The sequence below is a fragment of the Syngnathus leptorhynchus genome, chromosome 9, assembly GCF_054491065.1.
Source record: "Syngnathus leptorhynchus isolate UIUO chromosome 9, UIUO_Slep, whole genome shotgun sequence".
Classification (NCBI taxonomy): domain Eukaryota; kingdom Metazoa; phylum Chordata; class Actinopteri; order Syngnathiformes; family Syngnathidae; genus Syngnathus; species Syngnathus leptorhynchus.
This window is the reverse complement of record NC_141203.1, coordinates 11,767,287-11,784,451: the sequence shown is the minus strand read 5'-3', so window position 1 is coordinate 11,784,451 and position 17,165 is coordinate 11,767,287. Positions and strand designations below refer to the sequence as shown.

The window sequence follows — 17,165 nt, the reverse complement described above, 5'->3', positions numbered from 1 at the left end:
ATTAAATAAAACTAATATTGGTAATTTGGGTAAAACAAAAATATATCAAACATATAAACGTAGATTTTGTTTTAAAGCAAAACCTGCAAAATATTAGTATTGTATATGTTTTTTTTTTTTTAAGGTGGTGGTGGTGGTGCAGCTCTAACTATGAACATATGTACATGTGTTTCCTAGCAACCCGTTACAGCTCATTAAACCCAGTAGACATACTATATTTGGACACCACGTACAATCCGTTTGTGTGTTAAGACATTTTAACTCAGCGATAAAAAAAAATGGAGATGAGCAGCCAGGTTCTTACGAGCGCTGTTAGAAATGCATTTAAAGTGGCTGCTTGTGTTTATCTAGTGTTAAGGCAATGTGTGTCACCTTGTAAAAAGCAATCATCCCATTTTTTTTTTTTTGCTTATTCAGCAGGCAATTTCAGCAGAAGATACGCACCGCCGCGCACTAAAGGAGCTCGACGAAAAAAAAGGCGGGCGCGGGGTTTTTTTCTGAGCGAAGCGTGTGGGAGCATAATGGATTAAATGACACTGAATGTGATGACGGTCAAAAGTCCAAACAGCTGCTGATGCATATGTTGATGGCGGCTAGCCATTACTGGCTTCGAAACGAAACTCTCAGTCGTCAGATTGGGCTTCCGAGTTGCGTATGTTCCAAATGACGCATTGAGGGAAATCATTTTGTGAAAGTTGAAATGAGCAGAGCGTCAAGACAAATCAGACAGGTCATATACTTGTTTTCTATTTAATTAATAGAAACCGCTAGCCGATATAAAATGTTAAAGAAAAAAAAAAAAAAAAAAAGTTGAAGTTTGACTTCATGAACTCGACAATGCGCATTAAGACGGTATAAAGGCAAATTTAAGAGTACAGGCGAAGGAGATGGCTAACCTCAGCATCACCTAGCAGATATTCTTGTGTTGTGCACAACTAAGACAAAACAAAAGGAAGAGATTGAGAACTATACACCTGCTGACATTGGAAGAGTGATGGACGCTTTTTTTTTGTTTTTGCAACGAGGCGAACCAAGAAAAAAATATGACTCAATGCAACCTCTTCTCCAAACTCAGGCGCAAAAAGCAAAAGCACTAACAATCCAGCTCCCAGATTGCTTCATATTCAACGTCCGGTTCCCAAGAGCCCGCTCAGCCATCTTTGGATGCCAAAATGTGTCTTTGAAAATAAATACAGGGCCGTGCCGCTATAAGGGCACGCTGAAGGGGCGGGGCGGGGGCGGGGCATGTTCAGCCGGGAAGTACTGCGGCGCTCAAATGTCTGTTTTCATTTTGTCAACGGAGCTGTTGATTTTTGTCAAAGTCTTTTTGATGCGTAGCGCCGTCAGTCGGGCCGACGGGTTCTGGTACCAGCACTCCTTCATCAGCTTTGCCATTGAGATTAAAGTCTGGGGGGGGAAAAAAAAATATTAGTCATATGAATATCTTTGCTAAAATCTTTTAGCCTGTCTATGATGTTTCACATTACATGTTAGCATCAAGCTAACTTTTTTTTGAAGAAATGATAGTTTTAATCGAACATTTTGAAATGTTTATGTTCCGGGATGACTCACCGGGTCCGAGAACCATCTGTTGGGTATGTTGGGCCTCTGCTGGTCCACACAGACGACTTTCTTCATATCCTCAAAACTGGGATCGCTGGGAACCACGTCGTGGAAAGGCGGCTTGTAGTCCTCAACGATGCCTACGGGGAGAGCACGTGTGAGAAGCTCACCAATGAAGCAACGTGTGCTTGTCGGTGGACAGGCGAGAAGACGCACCGTTGCTGACCGTCCTCCTGGCGATCTCCCACAGAACGAGGCCCAGGGCCCAGATGTCCACCCTCTTGTAGGACTCAAAGCAGTCCATCTGGATGGAGTCGTCCAGCACCTCGGGAGCCATGTAGCGCTTGGTGCCTACTTTGGGATTGTTGCCCACGTCCAGCTCGTTGGTGTCTTGGAAATGCATGACGGCCAAACCTTGAAGACAAAAAAAAAAAAAAGCGGCTTTTGTCAACAGGATGTAGAACATCTCGCCCAGATTGCCGTCAGCTGATGTCATTCACGTGGGAGGAGCTCATCACAAATCAACCTGCTGAGCTTCTCCACGGAACAAATGGAACATTAAGTGCACTTCCGAATGTGTTTACAGCCAAAGCACAGGAGGAACATTAAGCTCTGCTTGTTTCTCTTAAATTAGGAACAAATGAGCCTTAAGCAGAAAGACGAGAGGAACCACATTAGATTTATTTCCTTTGCAGCACGCGGTAAACAAAATCACGTTATCGGGGCTTGGGCTCCTCGGCGGTTAAAACGTCCTGAGTCATAGAGCAACCTATGGTCAGGTGATCAGTGAGTCTGGATTTTGAGACTCTACCAGACTCATCAAATAAACAAATGGAGAGCTTGAAAAAGAATTTGTCGTCTTCTTCTTACCGAGGTCGGCGATGCAACACTGGCCGTTTATTTTCACCAGGATGTTCTTGCTCTTGAGGTCCCGGTGGGCGATGGCCGGCTTGCCCTGGGTGCCGAAGATCTCCACGTGCAGATGGGCCAGGCCGCTGGCGATGGAGAGCGCCATGCGCAGGCAAGCGCACGCGTCCAGCGTGCTCAGCTGCAGGTAGTCGTACAGGGAGCCCATCTCGTGGTAGTGGGTGATGAGCCAAAGCTGCGTGCTGGAGTTGCGGGACGTCATGTCGGAAGCGATGAAGCCTGGAGGAGAACACGAGTGTTCAAGACGGTCGAGCGGGGTTGATCGATGATCGTCATCGGCGACCTACCCAGGATGTTTTCGTGTCTCAGCAGCACCGTGTTATAGATCTCGGTTTCTCGGAACCAGGACTTCTCGTCTCGGGACGAGAAGATCTTCACGGCGACGCTCTCTCCCTGCCAGTGGCCCCGCCACACTTCGCCGTAACGGCCCTTGCCTGGCATGAGCCAAAAAAATGGAAATTAGGAAATGATATCGGCTCTGTAGTTTTGATTTTTGTAGTTTTGTAGATTATAAAAATCTCTTTTGTTTGGTAGGTAAAAAGGGCTTTTTTGCACCATGCTGCCTCTCACAGGTCAGTTTTGGTACTACATGTATATAGCAACAAAAAAAAAAAGGCTTTTTTTCTTTCTTCAAAATAGTAACTTTAGGAAATTGCATTCTACGACACTGCAATGTCGATTTGAATGTCCGGCCCTAATTTGAAGTGCTCTCGATCTGTTTGATGACTTCCAAGAAGGCAATAACCATACTCGCGCAAGCGTGCGTGCGTGCTTCAACTCTGCTGAGCGAATCCAACCGCGTCAGCTGCGCGACATTAATGTTCAACACGGAGGGTGTCGGAGAGTCGTATTTCTTCAGGGGTTGAACAACAACGGTGGCCTGTCACCCAGACACTGGCCTTTGTTCTTGTTGCAAGCCGTGCGATTTTCATGACGACGTGTGTAAGAAGCAGACGGAGCGTTTAGAATTATATGAGATGCATAGTTTCTTTCTTCTTATGGAAAATTAAACCTTGGGGGGGAGTATGGGGGACTGCTGCGGGCAAAAAGCAGATCCGCTCTCGATTTTTTTAACAGTTGTGAGGTTTCTGTTGTACTTTTTTGTGTGTGTGTGTGTGTGTGTGTGTGTGTGTGTGTGGAGAGCGCCCCCCCCCCATTGTGTTGACACGAAGGTCTCATTAAAATGAATGAGCGGGGCTGCATATTCTGGCGCAGAGCTAATGTCAATAACAATACTTGCTGGCTTGGAGTGGGGTGGACACTCACTCACCCACACACTCGTTGAGAGTGATTTGTCGAGCCACCGTCCTCTGAACCAGGAACGGAAGGCCGGAGCCGCTTCCCGAAGTGCACGAGTGATCCAGAAGATCCTGGGAATGAAAAAATAAGCTTACTAAATTGAAAGAAGAGATTTGACTAACAGGTTAAACGAAAAGTCGGAAGATGCATGCGTGTGAAGAGAGGGCGCCCTCTATTGTAAAAACAAGAGAAGTATATCCCAGTCTCCTTTTTTTTTTTTTTTCCAGATGTTGTGGCTGCTGGACATTCCAACTAATCCCTGGGCCGAGCTGCAAAACAAGGCGAGACTCTGCTAAGCCTTTTATTTTTAGCTGGGCAACAAGACATATGGAGTACCCGGCACTGCCACGGGAGGGCAGTGCTGAGTCAGTAGCTGAAGACAAACCAAAGCAGGAGACAAAGAGGGAAGGAAGAATACGCTTCGTTTTAACAGATTTATTATGGATGCGCTGTCTGCGAGACAACTGGAATTACAAGACGGAAGATTGTGGCTGTAAAATAAAATCGTTTATAGGCTATAAATAATCACGCTTGGGCTCATGATGGTACCGCAAGATACGAGTGAAATTAAAAAGTGGAAAAGGGAGTTGTCCGCATTCAAGGATGTGAATCAATACATAAACGTGTTAGTCAGGGAGATGAAGAATAATAATATTTTATGATTGCAAGATTTCAACTACGCAATGGACTTGTTGGCACATTGGCAAGGTGTTTATTAGTGCGCTCCTTATTTAGCAGTGAAAGAAGAAAGAAGTTACGGGACAGTAAAAGACGAGACGGGGGGGGGAGCGCCGGCCTGTGTGACCGCACGACTCCGCCTAAACTCTGGATCCGTTTAGTGAGACCTCAAAACATAAACCACGCTGTGCTAAAGCTCCCAATCGCCGGCTGGGAGAGAACATTCCGAGCGCAGACAGTAAAAATGACCCCGAGAAGGAAAACAAGCGTCGAAGGGGCTTTTCTCGCCGAGAACAGAAAGTCTCTCTCTCTCGAGTCGGCGTACACAAACAAGACCGGCGTTGTTGCACAAGACGGCTTAATCTACGTTTTAATCATTTCAAGTGCTGGAATTTTCTAAACATGAGGGATTGAAAATATGACTCGACACGGACGACTCACCGCCAGCGTGCTCTCCCCCACGTTGGACGCAATGAGACCGTCGATGGTTCCGTATTCTGCATCCCGTGATGTCAATCTCTCCATCTGGTTGCGGTAGATGCGTCGGAACACCAGGATGGCGATGGCCGACAGGACGACCAGGACCAGGATGGGCGCCACGATGACCACGGCTAGCATGGTCACGCTGTAGTTGGAGAGTTCGTCGGCTGCCGGGGAAAAAATTGGAATTAAACAACATGAAAGGAGTGACTGCGGGGCTTTTCCAACAGCATCAAACTAATCTTAGTTGCATGAAGTGAGCTATCAAGTGAAGCTCATCTCGTGCGCCGTGGGAGGAAGACAGCAGGACACCGTCGAGCTGAATTTAGCTCTCTGTCTCGCTCACACTCCCCAGGTGGCTTCTAGCCTCAAGATAATGTCAGCAAGCAGACAAGACAGTAAGGGGGGGGGGGGGCATGACTAAGTAATAGTCAAGCCCCCCCCCCCACTACTCAGGGTCTCCATCATTTTGCTCTATTTTTCCTGGTATGGCGAGAAACGTAGTAGAACACCTTTGACGGGAAGCTGGACGGTGCTGTTGAGGTTGCACAGGTGGCCGAAGCAGCATTCCACAATCTGGTCTCTGGAAGGCGGCGTCTTGCAGGTCATGGTGCTCTGCTCGTAGACATCAAAGCAACCTTTCTGGTACATCAGAGAGCCTCCGTTGACGGTCAGGGAGGAGAAACACTGGCTGCCCTTGCAGCGGTTCCCCCCCGAGGCGCACGAGCTGCCCTCGCACACGCACTCGTGCGTCTCTTTGGTTAGGGGCTTCACTTCCTCTGGAAAAAGATTCATGCGGGGTTTGTATTAAAAAAAAAAAAAAAAAAAAATCCAATTTATTTTATGAAACCAAAATATTTTACAAATAATTATTGAATCATATTTTTTTAAATAATATTTCATTATTTATTCATAATTTCTTGATCATATATGCAGTTTATAAAAATTCAGAACTTATTTCATCATAATCAATGTACCTTTCCCCGGAGCTTGCAGCGTGACGTTCATGTTGCACAGATGGCCTTGGCAGCACTTGACGACGCGGGTCGGCGAGGGCGGCTCGGCGCAGGTGGCCCGGCCCACGTCGTCGTCCCTCAGGCAGCCCTTCTGTTGGACGGCGCCGCCGCCGTCCGCCACCGTGAGCGAGGAGAAACAATGTTGGCCGGCGCAGCGCCGATGGGGCTGGCAGGCGGCGCCCTCGCATACGCACTCTTGCTCCCGGAGGGCCGGTCTGCCGGCGGACGCTTCGGCGTCTGACGGCCGAGAGAAAGGCAGAGCGACCGTTAGCGCAATATCATCACTCTTCTATGATCCTAACCGCCATTCAATTAGACATGACAAGGGATCGGAGCTTTTTACTTTTCTATTTCAAACGCAAACACCCACCTTGGTCGTCTCAACGGATTACAGCTATTTTATTACAGTGAGCCCGCCTATTCGCTATTCACAACTTCATGAATACAGATAATTCTGCGAAGAGATCCTAAAGATAATTCAGTCTTTTTCTCCATTTTCTTCTCGGTCTGTTTTGTGAGCACACCATATGAATGATGAAGTAAAATCCTGCTTGAAAATGTGTCCGATTAGCCTTATTTTGGTTGTAAATGTGGAAGTCTCCGCCGGGCAGGGGCGGCTCTATTCTATGTGGATGAGGGGCTAAGGGCCACCCCAAAAAAAACTAAACTATTTGCTGTGTCACCTTTGATGGAAAGCAAAAAAGTGTTAAAAATAAGTGACAAAGTGGCCCTTCAATTGTTTTGTAACATTCCAAGAACCGATTAATCGACTGTTTGAGATCATTCTGGCAGTAAAAATCTGTCAAATGTCATGACATGAATCTTTTTGCCGATCTACTATTGGCCGATCTATCAGATGCAATTTTCCAGCTCACCTTTAACATGCTGCTGCAGAGACACGTTCACGTTGCACAGATCTCCGTAGCAGCACTCCACCACCAACTCGGGAGTCGGCGGCGTATCGCACTTCCCTTCTTCGCTACCCACAATGCATCCCTTCCGAAATTCCCGAGTCCCGTTGAGCAAGGAGAGCGAGGTGAAGCACCGCCGGCCAAAACAGCGGTCGCCTCCGCCGCAGGACGACCCGTCGCACGAGCACTGCGAGCGCCTGACGTCGCCTTCGGCTGTACGGACGACAGACATTTGATTGTTTCATTGGCTTCGACAGAAAAAAACAAAAAAAACAACAACAACACTGTTTTCGCCGCATCGGAAATGTGCGCATCGCTGCAGTAGTCGAAAATAACTACGAGACGGCGGATTAGACGGAGCCGGGAGGGAGAATGGGGGGGGATGGGGGACGTGCTTGAATGATCAGTCTGTGCAGGCAAGCTGCTCGAGGGCCACTCAGACAGACACGGAGGCTGCCTCTGTGTTTTGACTGACAAACCCAGTGTCTATAGTTAGCTAAATGCAAGGGGATCATACCCGTTAATCCAAAAGCCCCCCCCCAACCCCCGGCTCCTTCGATCTGAGGTGAAAAACTGTAAAAGAGGAGAGGGGACATCCTTACCTTCCAAGCTTGTGCAGGGAGGGACCCAAAGGATCACAATCAAAAGAATCATGTGGCCGGCTGTCATTTTCCACCTGCAATGTTTGGGGAGACACAAACACAACCTTTTACTAATGATGTCCGAAATACACGAGAACATTTTCAGAGGCCGTCAGGAAGCGTCACTTTTTGGACAGGCAATTTGCAGCGGGACGCGCTCTGGTGTTTTTTTTCTTCTTTTTTTCGGCAAGAGTCAAAACCAAGTTTCGAAAATGTAAAGTGGGACTCGTGCCTCGCTGTTGTCCTGGCAACAAGGCATGAGTGGCAAGCAATGGGGAGACTGGTGCTTGCTTATTGGCTGCCTGGGTCCTGGTGCATAAGTGTGTGTATGTGTGTGTGTGGGGGGGCAGACAGACGTGAGAGAGGAGGAGGCGAGCACTGTGGGGAGAATTAGCGTGGGTGCCCAAATAGTGTCCTCTCTGCAGACGGTCTAATCCTTCCATTTTTAATGCGGCTGTAGTAACGTCGGCAGCCGGCGGACACTCGTTTGTTCCTCCTTCCTCTCCACGTCGCAAGCCTTTCTCTCCAAACATTTTTAGTGATGACACAATGGACAACCCACCCGCTCCAAGCTTTTTTGCAGCAGCCTCCCAGAGACATAAATGATGAAGTACGTCATGTTAACATTAGCTTAGCTAACAGTGGACCACTCGCGCAGGCCACATGCTGCTCCTTTAATCAGAGTACAAAACGGGGCTAATCGGTCTGACTAGGGGGGGGGGGGGTCCCTCAATGGGGAGGTGTAAAGCGAGGTATAGCCAGGGGGCAACCGAGGGACAGTGGGTCAGAGGAGGGGCAGAGAATTGGGGACAGACGCACAGGGAGGGAGGGAGGTGGGACAAAGAGGTGTCTGGTGTCCGGGATGGGGGGGGGGAGCGTTTGTGACGGCTGTCTGGCGCTGCAATCATGTCAAACGTCATCACTAATATTTCCATTTTGATTGGGGGGGGGGGGGATATTTCACGCACGACACTGTCTGGCAAGTATTTTGTAAGGCTCACGGTTTTAACGTTGGGATTTTCAGAATGGCCATGCGGCGAATAGTGACTCACTCACAGCTGATCCATGTGTAACTCACCTCACTCAGCTAAGTGAACAAAACGCCGCGGGCGTCACTTAATGGCCTTGATTAACGCACGTCAACGATTTGCTGCGCTTTTGCTTTACATTTCGCAGAGGAAAAAAACCAAAACAAAACATTAATGGAGCGTTGAGAATACAACAGCTCTTTTTCAATGAGTTAGCATGTCGCTACGCTAAAGCTCCCGGGGGTCGCGTGCCGAGACGTTTGTTATTGAGTTCTCCGGTCGAGATGTGTTGAAAATGTGACGGGGAAGCCGTGGGTGCGTTCTCGTCGAGGCGTCTTTCATCGTTACCGAGCAGAAACCCGCCGGAGGGAACCCGACGGGAAAAAAATGTCGACGGCGTTGAAGATTCACGTCAGACGATTGGATGTTTATTCCAAACAAGATGTTATTTTAAGAGAGGCATCAAATGGACACTTGGGAAGTGATAACAACATTGAAAACTTTTCTTGCGTTTGGATTTTTTTATTTTTTTTTGCTGACTCGAACAACTTGGGACATTTCGTGTGTTTTAACACGTTTGGCTACAGATTGCGGAGTACAAAGGAGGAGCGGAAAGACATTTTCATTGCCAGCGTGTAAAATATGTTTGCTTTGACTCCTGTTGAGCGCTTGCAGGTGTTTCAATTCTCCCTACGGAAGGCAGGGAGGCCCTTTTCCGAGTCATCCCGCATCAAGTGCTAGATTGAAATACGTCAAACTGATCATTTTGAAAGCCAGAATAGATGCTAGGTTATGTATGCAAGTTGGCAAAATGGAGGGAATGACGAGCCATGGTGTTGCAGTCGGTTTGGGAGGGGTCGGGATGCTGGATCGGACGAGCTGCTGAGTCATCATGATGGCAAAGAAAAAAAAAAGAGGGGAGACGAGAGGTGCAATCTGCGTCGGAGCTGGCAGCCTGGCACAGTCAGCGTGGCACCAAAAAATAAAAAATAAAAAGCCGGCCGCGAGGAGATTCAGACGCCGGACCGACATGCGAGCAGTCGACGACAACAAATTATCCGCGCCGACACCCGCCAACCTATTTAAACACGTCCTTCCGGGCAGCGCCATCTAGGTCACCTCGCGTCTCCAACGTGAGAAGATACTGACTGTTGTGGCGCTTTGCTTTTCTGGCTGGCGGCCACGCTACAACATAATGAGAACTCAGCAGTCCTGGCGAGGTCACCGCATCGCAACGCCGAGCGGGAACACTCGCTCGCTCGCTCACAATGCGGCAAAGCGGGGACCGGGGGGGGGATCTTGACTGGCGGGCTGTCAAGATTGGCCCGTGTGGAAATGAGCTCACGGACGTCGGGACCTCTGGCTGACGCACGCTCAATTACGATTCTCGGCGGCGGAAGAATCTGTTCCATCAAACTCGTCCAGCGGCTTCTAGGTCCAAAAATCTCAAACCGTTTTCCTCATCAGTACATTGTGATCATTTGTTTCCATTACTCAACTTTTGAAACTGATTCACAAAATTAGCTGGAAAGTAAATCAAGTCTAAATGATGAATCCATTTTATTTAAAAAAAAAAAAAAAAAAAAAAAATGTAAAATTTCACAGGCCAGTTGCAATACCCACACGGACCGTTAGAGGGCCGCGGACCACCGCTTGACAACCACTGGTTTAAAGTGACCCAAATTGGCTGAAATAGAAAAATCGGCGCTGGGTCCAAAAGGATATCCGACTAGCGACTCGGACTTAGCTAGTGACCACGTTGAGCATCCGCTGCGATTGTGTGCGTGAGAGAAACGTGGCTAAAGGAGTCAAGCAAAAGCTCATTAACCTTTTTGGACGAAGGCCTCATCAAATAGGGATAAAAGGGCTCCTTATGCGAGGCCCTGGAAAGGATTTTGGAATAAGCCCAGTCCGGCCGAGGCCTGGCAGTATCTTAGCAGCTGCTTGGTTTTTGCAACGTGCGGAATGTCATCGTATGAGTTTTCCATTCCCGCTCGCGTCGTTTACATTGGCAAAGCCATTTGAAAATGTGACGGTAAGGTGTTTTTTTTTTTTTTTTTAGTGGTTCTCAGCTCGCTGACGCGCAAAGTCGTTTGAGACGGATCGAAAGGTTATACGGTGCGGTGATTAAGACGCCGTTAACGAGCGGGGGCCCGACTGCGGTCGCCAGGGCAGCTGGACTTTTCACACGGCCATCAAAACATTTTCAAGCGCCAATTCAAACACGCTCTTTACGGCCCCTTCGCAATCTTTGCCGACGAAGGAATGCACAAACACTCCAAAAAGAACGTCTTGCCGAGCTCCCTGGCCCGGAGCGCCGCTCTTTTCAAAAGCCAACCTCGCCTTGATTTGTGTTCCGGCGCAACCTTTTGGCAAAGCGGCTCCTCGTCAAGGAGGGAAACTTAAGCAAAGGACTGAAGAACAGAGGGCGGGTGGGGTGGGGGGGATTTGGGGGTGGTTCCCACCAGGCAACCCCTTGACCGCTGCATTGCTAATCAGCCGCCCGGCAAACGTGCGTGCGACAAAACGATAAAAGCGTCGACGAAATTTTACGGCCCAGAATTCCCGAGCTAAAAAAAGGTCCACTGGGTTGTTGTAGCTCCTGAGCTTGTCACAACATCTAAAGGTTTTACAGCTTTTATTTACTTTCCGCCCTGACCTTTGACTTTCACATGCTCGTAACACTCGGAATGGACTGGAGTGCAACAGTTAGCCAAAGAGGGTTCCAAGCGATGACTTCAAGTTCAGCTTTGAAGCGTCAATATCGAACACGGGACTCAAAACGTGCTGACTCGACTGAATCTGAATTTATTTTTTAGCAAATTGGCATTCAACCCAATCTTATCGATTTGCTTCACGAACGACTACAGAAATAATTATCACTGTTGAGAAGCTGAAACCATTTTAAGAGAAACAATGGCTCTAAACACAATTATTAAAACGAGTGTCGATTAATCGGCTAACCTCGACTGCGCTACACGGTACGCTAGCGGAAAATGTCCACAAGCTAAACCTAAAATATTCCCAGAATTTTCCCATCTGGACCAGTCCTCCAGCCAATGGCAGGCCACTCATACCAAAGCTCCCAACTTATCAAATAGTGATGGAATAAGTGAAGCCAATTGCTTGACTTCTCTGGCCTGTAAATGTAATCAGAGGGATGGAGCAAAGACATTGCCTCTTAAAAGCTGAGCGAGAAGACAAACGCACCAAGCCAGTCTTCCCGGAGTGTCTCCAGTGCAGACTAGAGGAGCCAAAGGCACTGCAGATCCACGATGGAGTGCTTCGGAGCAGACAGTCTCCTCTCAGCTCCCCCCCCCGCCACTCTTTATCCACATTTAAGAACACAGAAACCGAGACGATCAATAAGCCACCGGCAGAGGGACAGATAGTCAAACAAGACCAGACTGGGGAGGAAGATTCTCTTTATCTCCGTGCACCCCCCCCCCCCTAAATCGCTTCTCAACTTTGATTGTCAAGACTGCGGCACTACGAGACACCTCAGACTGATGCAATGTGTTTGGGCTAAAATTATACTGGGGAGAAAAAAAACCCATTGTGGACAGAAGGCTTCTTTTGTTAAAAAAAAAAAAAAAGCTGGACAGTGCAGCCAATTCAACCCACATGCTGCGTTTCCACGCTCCTCATCTAACGCCAGCCGGCACCGACGCGAAGCAAACTTTCTGTAGAGTCAGCATGGTAGCGTATACACAAACAGAATGTAAACAACGGCCAGATGCACGCCAGGCTCGGAACGGCTCCTTCTTCTCACCGACGTGGACGAGCCAGATGAGCTCCGGACTCTTGCGTAGACTCGAAGTCTATCTTGGTCTCATAACTGCGCTTCCCTTCTTAATGACAGAGTCTGTAACCTGATTTCACACATGCGCAGGCAGAACCCCAACCCCCACCATTCTCTGGTTTCTGGATCCGGCCCCCCCCCCCAACTAGCATTAACACATTGTTCCTATCTGACACTGCAGTCTACTTGTGGTAGTTAAATGATTTAATGACTATCTTCTACATCTGAAGCCAAACTCCGTCTAGCGCTAATTTGCTTTCTACAATCAGACCAAAGGAAGCATTTCAAAAACCAGGGATCTGTGAAAACAACCTGTCCTCCCTCCTCCATTGTCTGGGTACCTGTCTGACTAGTCGGCAGGCCCGGCCCGTCCCAGCCCAGCCCGTCAGACGTCCTGCTATCAAGACTAGCATCGGCTCACGTTCAGCGAGCCGAGGAGCCCAGACGGCAAGCGGCAGACTATGAAGTTGTTGTCTGCGGATCATTGACCAAGCAAAATAGTCACCGTCTGGGGCTGATTTCTTTTGTTGGGGGGAGAAAAAAAAAAAGAAGCTGATTTAATTGCAAACAATAGATATTTTCAGAGAGCTCACAGGGGAGAGTGAGAAGAAGGCCACCAAGACAGAGACGCTATTCAAACATCTGGGTTTTGGGGTTTATCTTTGCGGTGGTTGACATATGCATATGAACTGGAAATTTTATTGTGCACCTTAGATCAATATTTTTTTATGAAGACACCTTGATTGTGAGAGCCTCTGGCTGATGATTCCTTTGAACGTCAAAGCAGTACATGTCTTGCTTGAGGGCAACCGCAATTCAAATGGAATCATGGGAAGCGCCCAAACCGCGACTTGTTGAAGACGCGAGAAAACATTGAAGAAGTCGAAGGAGGATCTCCAGGATTTCATTTTTTTGTCGAGCTAGCTAGAAAAGACAGCTAGCTAGCTAGCATCTTTTGTTTCAACTTCTACTCTCCTTTGTATTGTCTGGCAGTCTGGATGCCGGTCCGGATCTGGTTTGGGGTCTCCAAAATGCTAACTGTATACCTCGTTTAAGCTAATCAGTTTTCGCTTTAAAAGATGCAAGGAGGCGATAACAAATCAGCTAAACCAATGAGTGACGACGCGTATCATGTCAGCTCAGTCGACTTAAAACTCCAACTGACAAAGTACTAGAAATTGATTGAAAAAAAAAAGATGGCCGACACTCAAGCCAAAGCCATTACTGATGACATGTTGTCCCTCAAGTATAGCTTCAAAGATCTTGAGTGTCTCATCCACGTTGTTTGGCAGAGACTTAAAAGCACTACATCAGATGTGTAATCAAGTATGAACACAATCAAGTAATCCCCAGACATACTTGATTAATGTGTTTGTCTGGCCGAGGTGGAGAAGGTGCTTCGCAGGGGAGGGGGTGCGCGGCGGCGACGCAATGATGCTAGCAGTCGATTCAAGCACTCCGCTGGGTGTGAGAGGTTCGCACGTCTTTTAAGCAGCGCAATTATCTGGGAACGGTCGCAGTGAGAATCAACGCCTCCCAAATGAAGTCATCGTCAGTGGGTCTCCATGCCAATCCTGGTTTCCTCAAACTTTAGCGGTGACAGCTAATATGTGAAGATGAATGGTGGTTTATTTCTTTATATAGTACGACACTGCCCGGCAACCAGATCAGGAAAATCCTGAGGATTTAAGTCAAACAAATATCATTAATCCAATTGACTAATTTGTCAATTCATCGATTAATAGTTGCACCTCTGGTAGGTCAATTTTGGACATTGTATGTTCCAAACCTTAAGACTTTATATCATTAGCACAATTTGAGGAAGGTTTCTTTATGAATTACGATTATTTTGGTTATGATCACCGATTAACTGGCAACCAGTCCACAATGTGTGCTGCCGACAGCAGCTTAGTCTGGGGTTGTTGTTTTTTTCCTCCCCCCCTGCATCTTCCTCATGTTTTTTTCTTTTTCATCAGAAATCAGGGCATTGTAGATGTTTTGGCATGTTGGGAACCCCTGTTGAAAATGCATGAGGTCTGTGCTCCAAAAATACATCCTATCAATTCATTTTTCATCTATAGGAGGAGCCAAGTGTGGTGTAAACCCCTTCACCCCAATCCCTGCAAGATCTGTGCGATTGTGATGTAGAAAAAAAAAAAAGTGCTCAGCGTGGGATGACACACGATCACGCAAAAAACGACCCTCCCAAAGAGATCTGCTTGCATGACAATGCACTCGCGAGTCGCAACTTGTTGCCAACTTTAAAAAGCCGCATTATGGAATTAGAACGCTGCAAATGAAGCAGACTTGGCTTGTTTTTCTAAGTTATTTGGCCTGAGGTGTTCATTCAAAATATTTGGGGGGAAAAAAAAATAAAAACATGCCGAGTCGTGTTTGTGTGTACGTGACAACAAGCTTCGTGTTTTTACAGGTTTTTCTGTGAAGGCAAAAATTCTTGAAGCTTTTTTTGAAAAACTTCCCACCCACATACAAACATGGAAAATATCATCTCAAACTACGCCATTGAGGTACTCACCTCGTTGGAGCTTTGTCTCAAAGTGCTTCAAAAGGGGGTTGTCGAATGGACCAAGGCGTCCATCTCTTGGAGCCGTTCAGCGACAATAGCCAGTCTGTTTGCCCAAGTCCGAGACGCTGCGGCGGCGACGCGGCGCCAACATTTCTCCCCCTCCCGCAACCGCCACAACCACCGTCCACTCGTTCGCTCCGGCTTCGTCAAATTCACTTTTCGCCTCGCTTCTTCGGTGTAGAAGAGATAAACAAGGGATAATTTTTTGTTTTGTCTTTAAAAGCGCGATTCGCCTCTTACGTTGCAGTCGTCTGGACTTCTCAAGTCACATAGAACGAAGGCGGCAAAGGGAGGGGGGGGGGGGGGGGGAGTGGGAAGAGGAGGAGGAGGAGAGGACGGGGGACACGGTGGTAAGCATGAGCGACTCAAACAGGAAGTTTGCTAAAGACTCGCTTACCCACAATGCACAGCGAGAGAGCACGGACGGCTTCCGTTGAAAACACTTTCAAAGTAAAATGACAATTTCCTAACGAACGTTTTCGAAATAAAAGCAGACATTTTACCTAAACGTTTAAACGCGAACTGAACTTAAAAGATTAAATGTAAATAATGAATTTGAATCAAAAGTAAGGGAGTCGTATGACCACGATAAGAAAATGATTGATGTAAAATTTGTATATAGAACTAAAGTTGATATAAACTAAGATCATGAAACTGATCACAAATAACAGATAACAAAAACAACAAAGTAAACTAAGTGATTTGTACTTTTTGAAACAAACTGAAATGACTCACTTGTTAGGTTGCATAATTTAAATCTCAGTTATTCTCAAAGGATATCAATGATGATTGTTAAAATGTGCCCTTTGTTATCGTGTTTCTCCAAAGCACTCTGGAAAATGGATTCAATTTAGGGCAAATATTTCACGTCATGCTTCTTATAGATGACAAATCCAGTTGTGTTTTGTTGGCCTGCAGTTTAATTGGATGTGAAATGGTGTGGGACAACAGAATGTAAATAGAAGTGCAAAAGCAATTAGAATGCTAAGTAGATTTCAAGTATATATATGCTCGCCAGAGGGCGCTGTTGCATTGAATCGGATTGAGAAGGCTCTGGTCCCAGGGTGCAAGCAACGCTACAAAAAATAACATTTGATTTATTCAACCATTCTGATTTTTATTTTATTTATTGATGTATTTTGAACTATTCTATTACTTTGAGTGGCGTAGTAACTGTCATTTTGTTATTGCTCATTCACTTTTTGGTTCTTTTTTCACAAACAAGGTTGCTTGTTTGTGATAAAAGAACCAAAAAGTGATTGACAAAGGAAACAAAATGAACTTAGTACAACTATTGTTATTGCTCATTGTTTTGGTTTTTATTGTTGCACTTTGAGAAAACAAATACGCAATGTAAACTAATTGCCTCAGCATATACAATGGATTTAATCATGAACGTTTAATAGCATATTTGTGCACACACACAGAGGAGAAGCCTCAAGTGGAGGCTAGATATTGTTTGCTTTAGCTCACAGCTGGTCTCTGCCGTGTACCATTTAGAAGATGTCACTGACCTGTCAGAAAACCCAAATAAACCCCAACAAGAACACAAGACTGTCCAGATGATGGCCAAAAGAGCACACACGTTCACGGAAAAATAAATAGTCAAAGTTCCTTGCGGGAGAAAAAAATTGTACACAAATAAATGATGACCGCACGAGGGATGAAATTTCCGGCATCAATCACTTCTTTTGAACACACGAGAAGACATTTTTAAAAAGTATTACAATACCCGGGTTTCTGTATAATTTGGGCCCAAAAGAGAATGAGTTTTATGTAACGTGATAAAACTGGAGGGGTTGGTTAAAGCTAAAACTGCCCTTTGCACTCCAGTTTTAAAATTTACTATTCTCAAGAATCATTACTCAAGGAGAACACAAAAGAGCTCTTGCAAAATCTTCTTTATAAGAATTTTGGTCATGATTTGTTGTGTGGAGGATGATTAAAGTGGCATTATGGTTTGGGGCTGCTTTGATACCTCAGGGACTGGACAGATTGCTATTGAACGAAAAATTGGATCCCCACATTTGAATTCAAATCATTCACCATCATCAAAACCACATCGTTATACATCTATATCTACTATCTATATGCAGATGAGAATAGAATAAATAGAAGTGTTATGACAACTTTGCCCGGCACTAAAGGAGTCAATGTTTAAAGTACTTATTGATTCTGCTGTTTTGCTAATCAGTAGCCAGAGTTGTGCAAAGTTCATATTCAATGTCAAAAT

At 46.4% G+C, this 17,165-nt stretch overlaps 1 protein-coding gene across 1 annotated transcript; it reads right to left on the bottom strand.

Moving 5' to 3' along the window:
• Nucleotides 1-186: 186 nt before the first annotated feature.
• Nucleotides 187-15,221, bottom strand: LOC147051230 (activin receptor type-1-like). Its single transcript, XM_085920665.1, has 12 exons — nt 14,882-15,221; nt 7,477-7,550; nt 6,839-7,087; nt 5,925-6,200; nt 5,460-5,726; nt 4,909-5,114; nt 3,761-3,860; nt 2,778-2,924; nt 2,434-2,709; nt 1,780-1,977; nt 1,573-1,703; nt 187-1,407 (listed from the first exon to the last, which is right to left on the bottom strand). The coding sequence occupies exons 2-12, from the start codon at nt 7,541-7,543 to the stop codon at nt 1,273-1,275; spliced, it is 2,052 nt and encodes a 683-aa protein (XP_085776791.1). The 5' UTR covers nt 7,544-7,550; nt 14,882-15,221; the 3' UTR covers nt 187-1,272.
• Nucleotides 15,222-17,165: the final 1,944 nt, after the last annotated feature.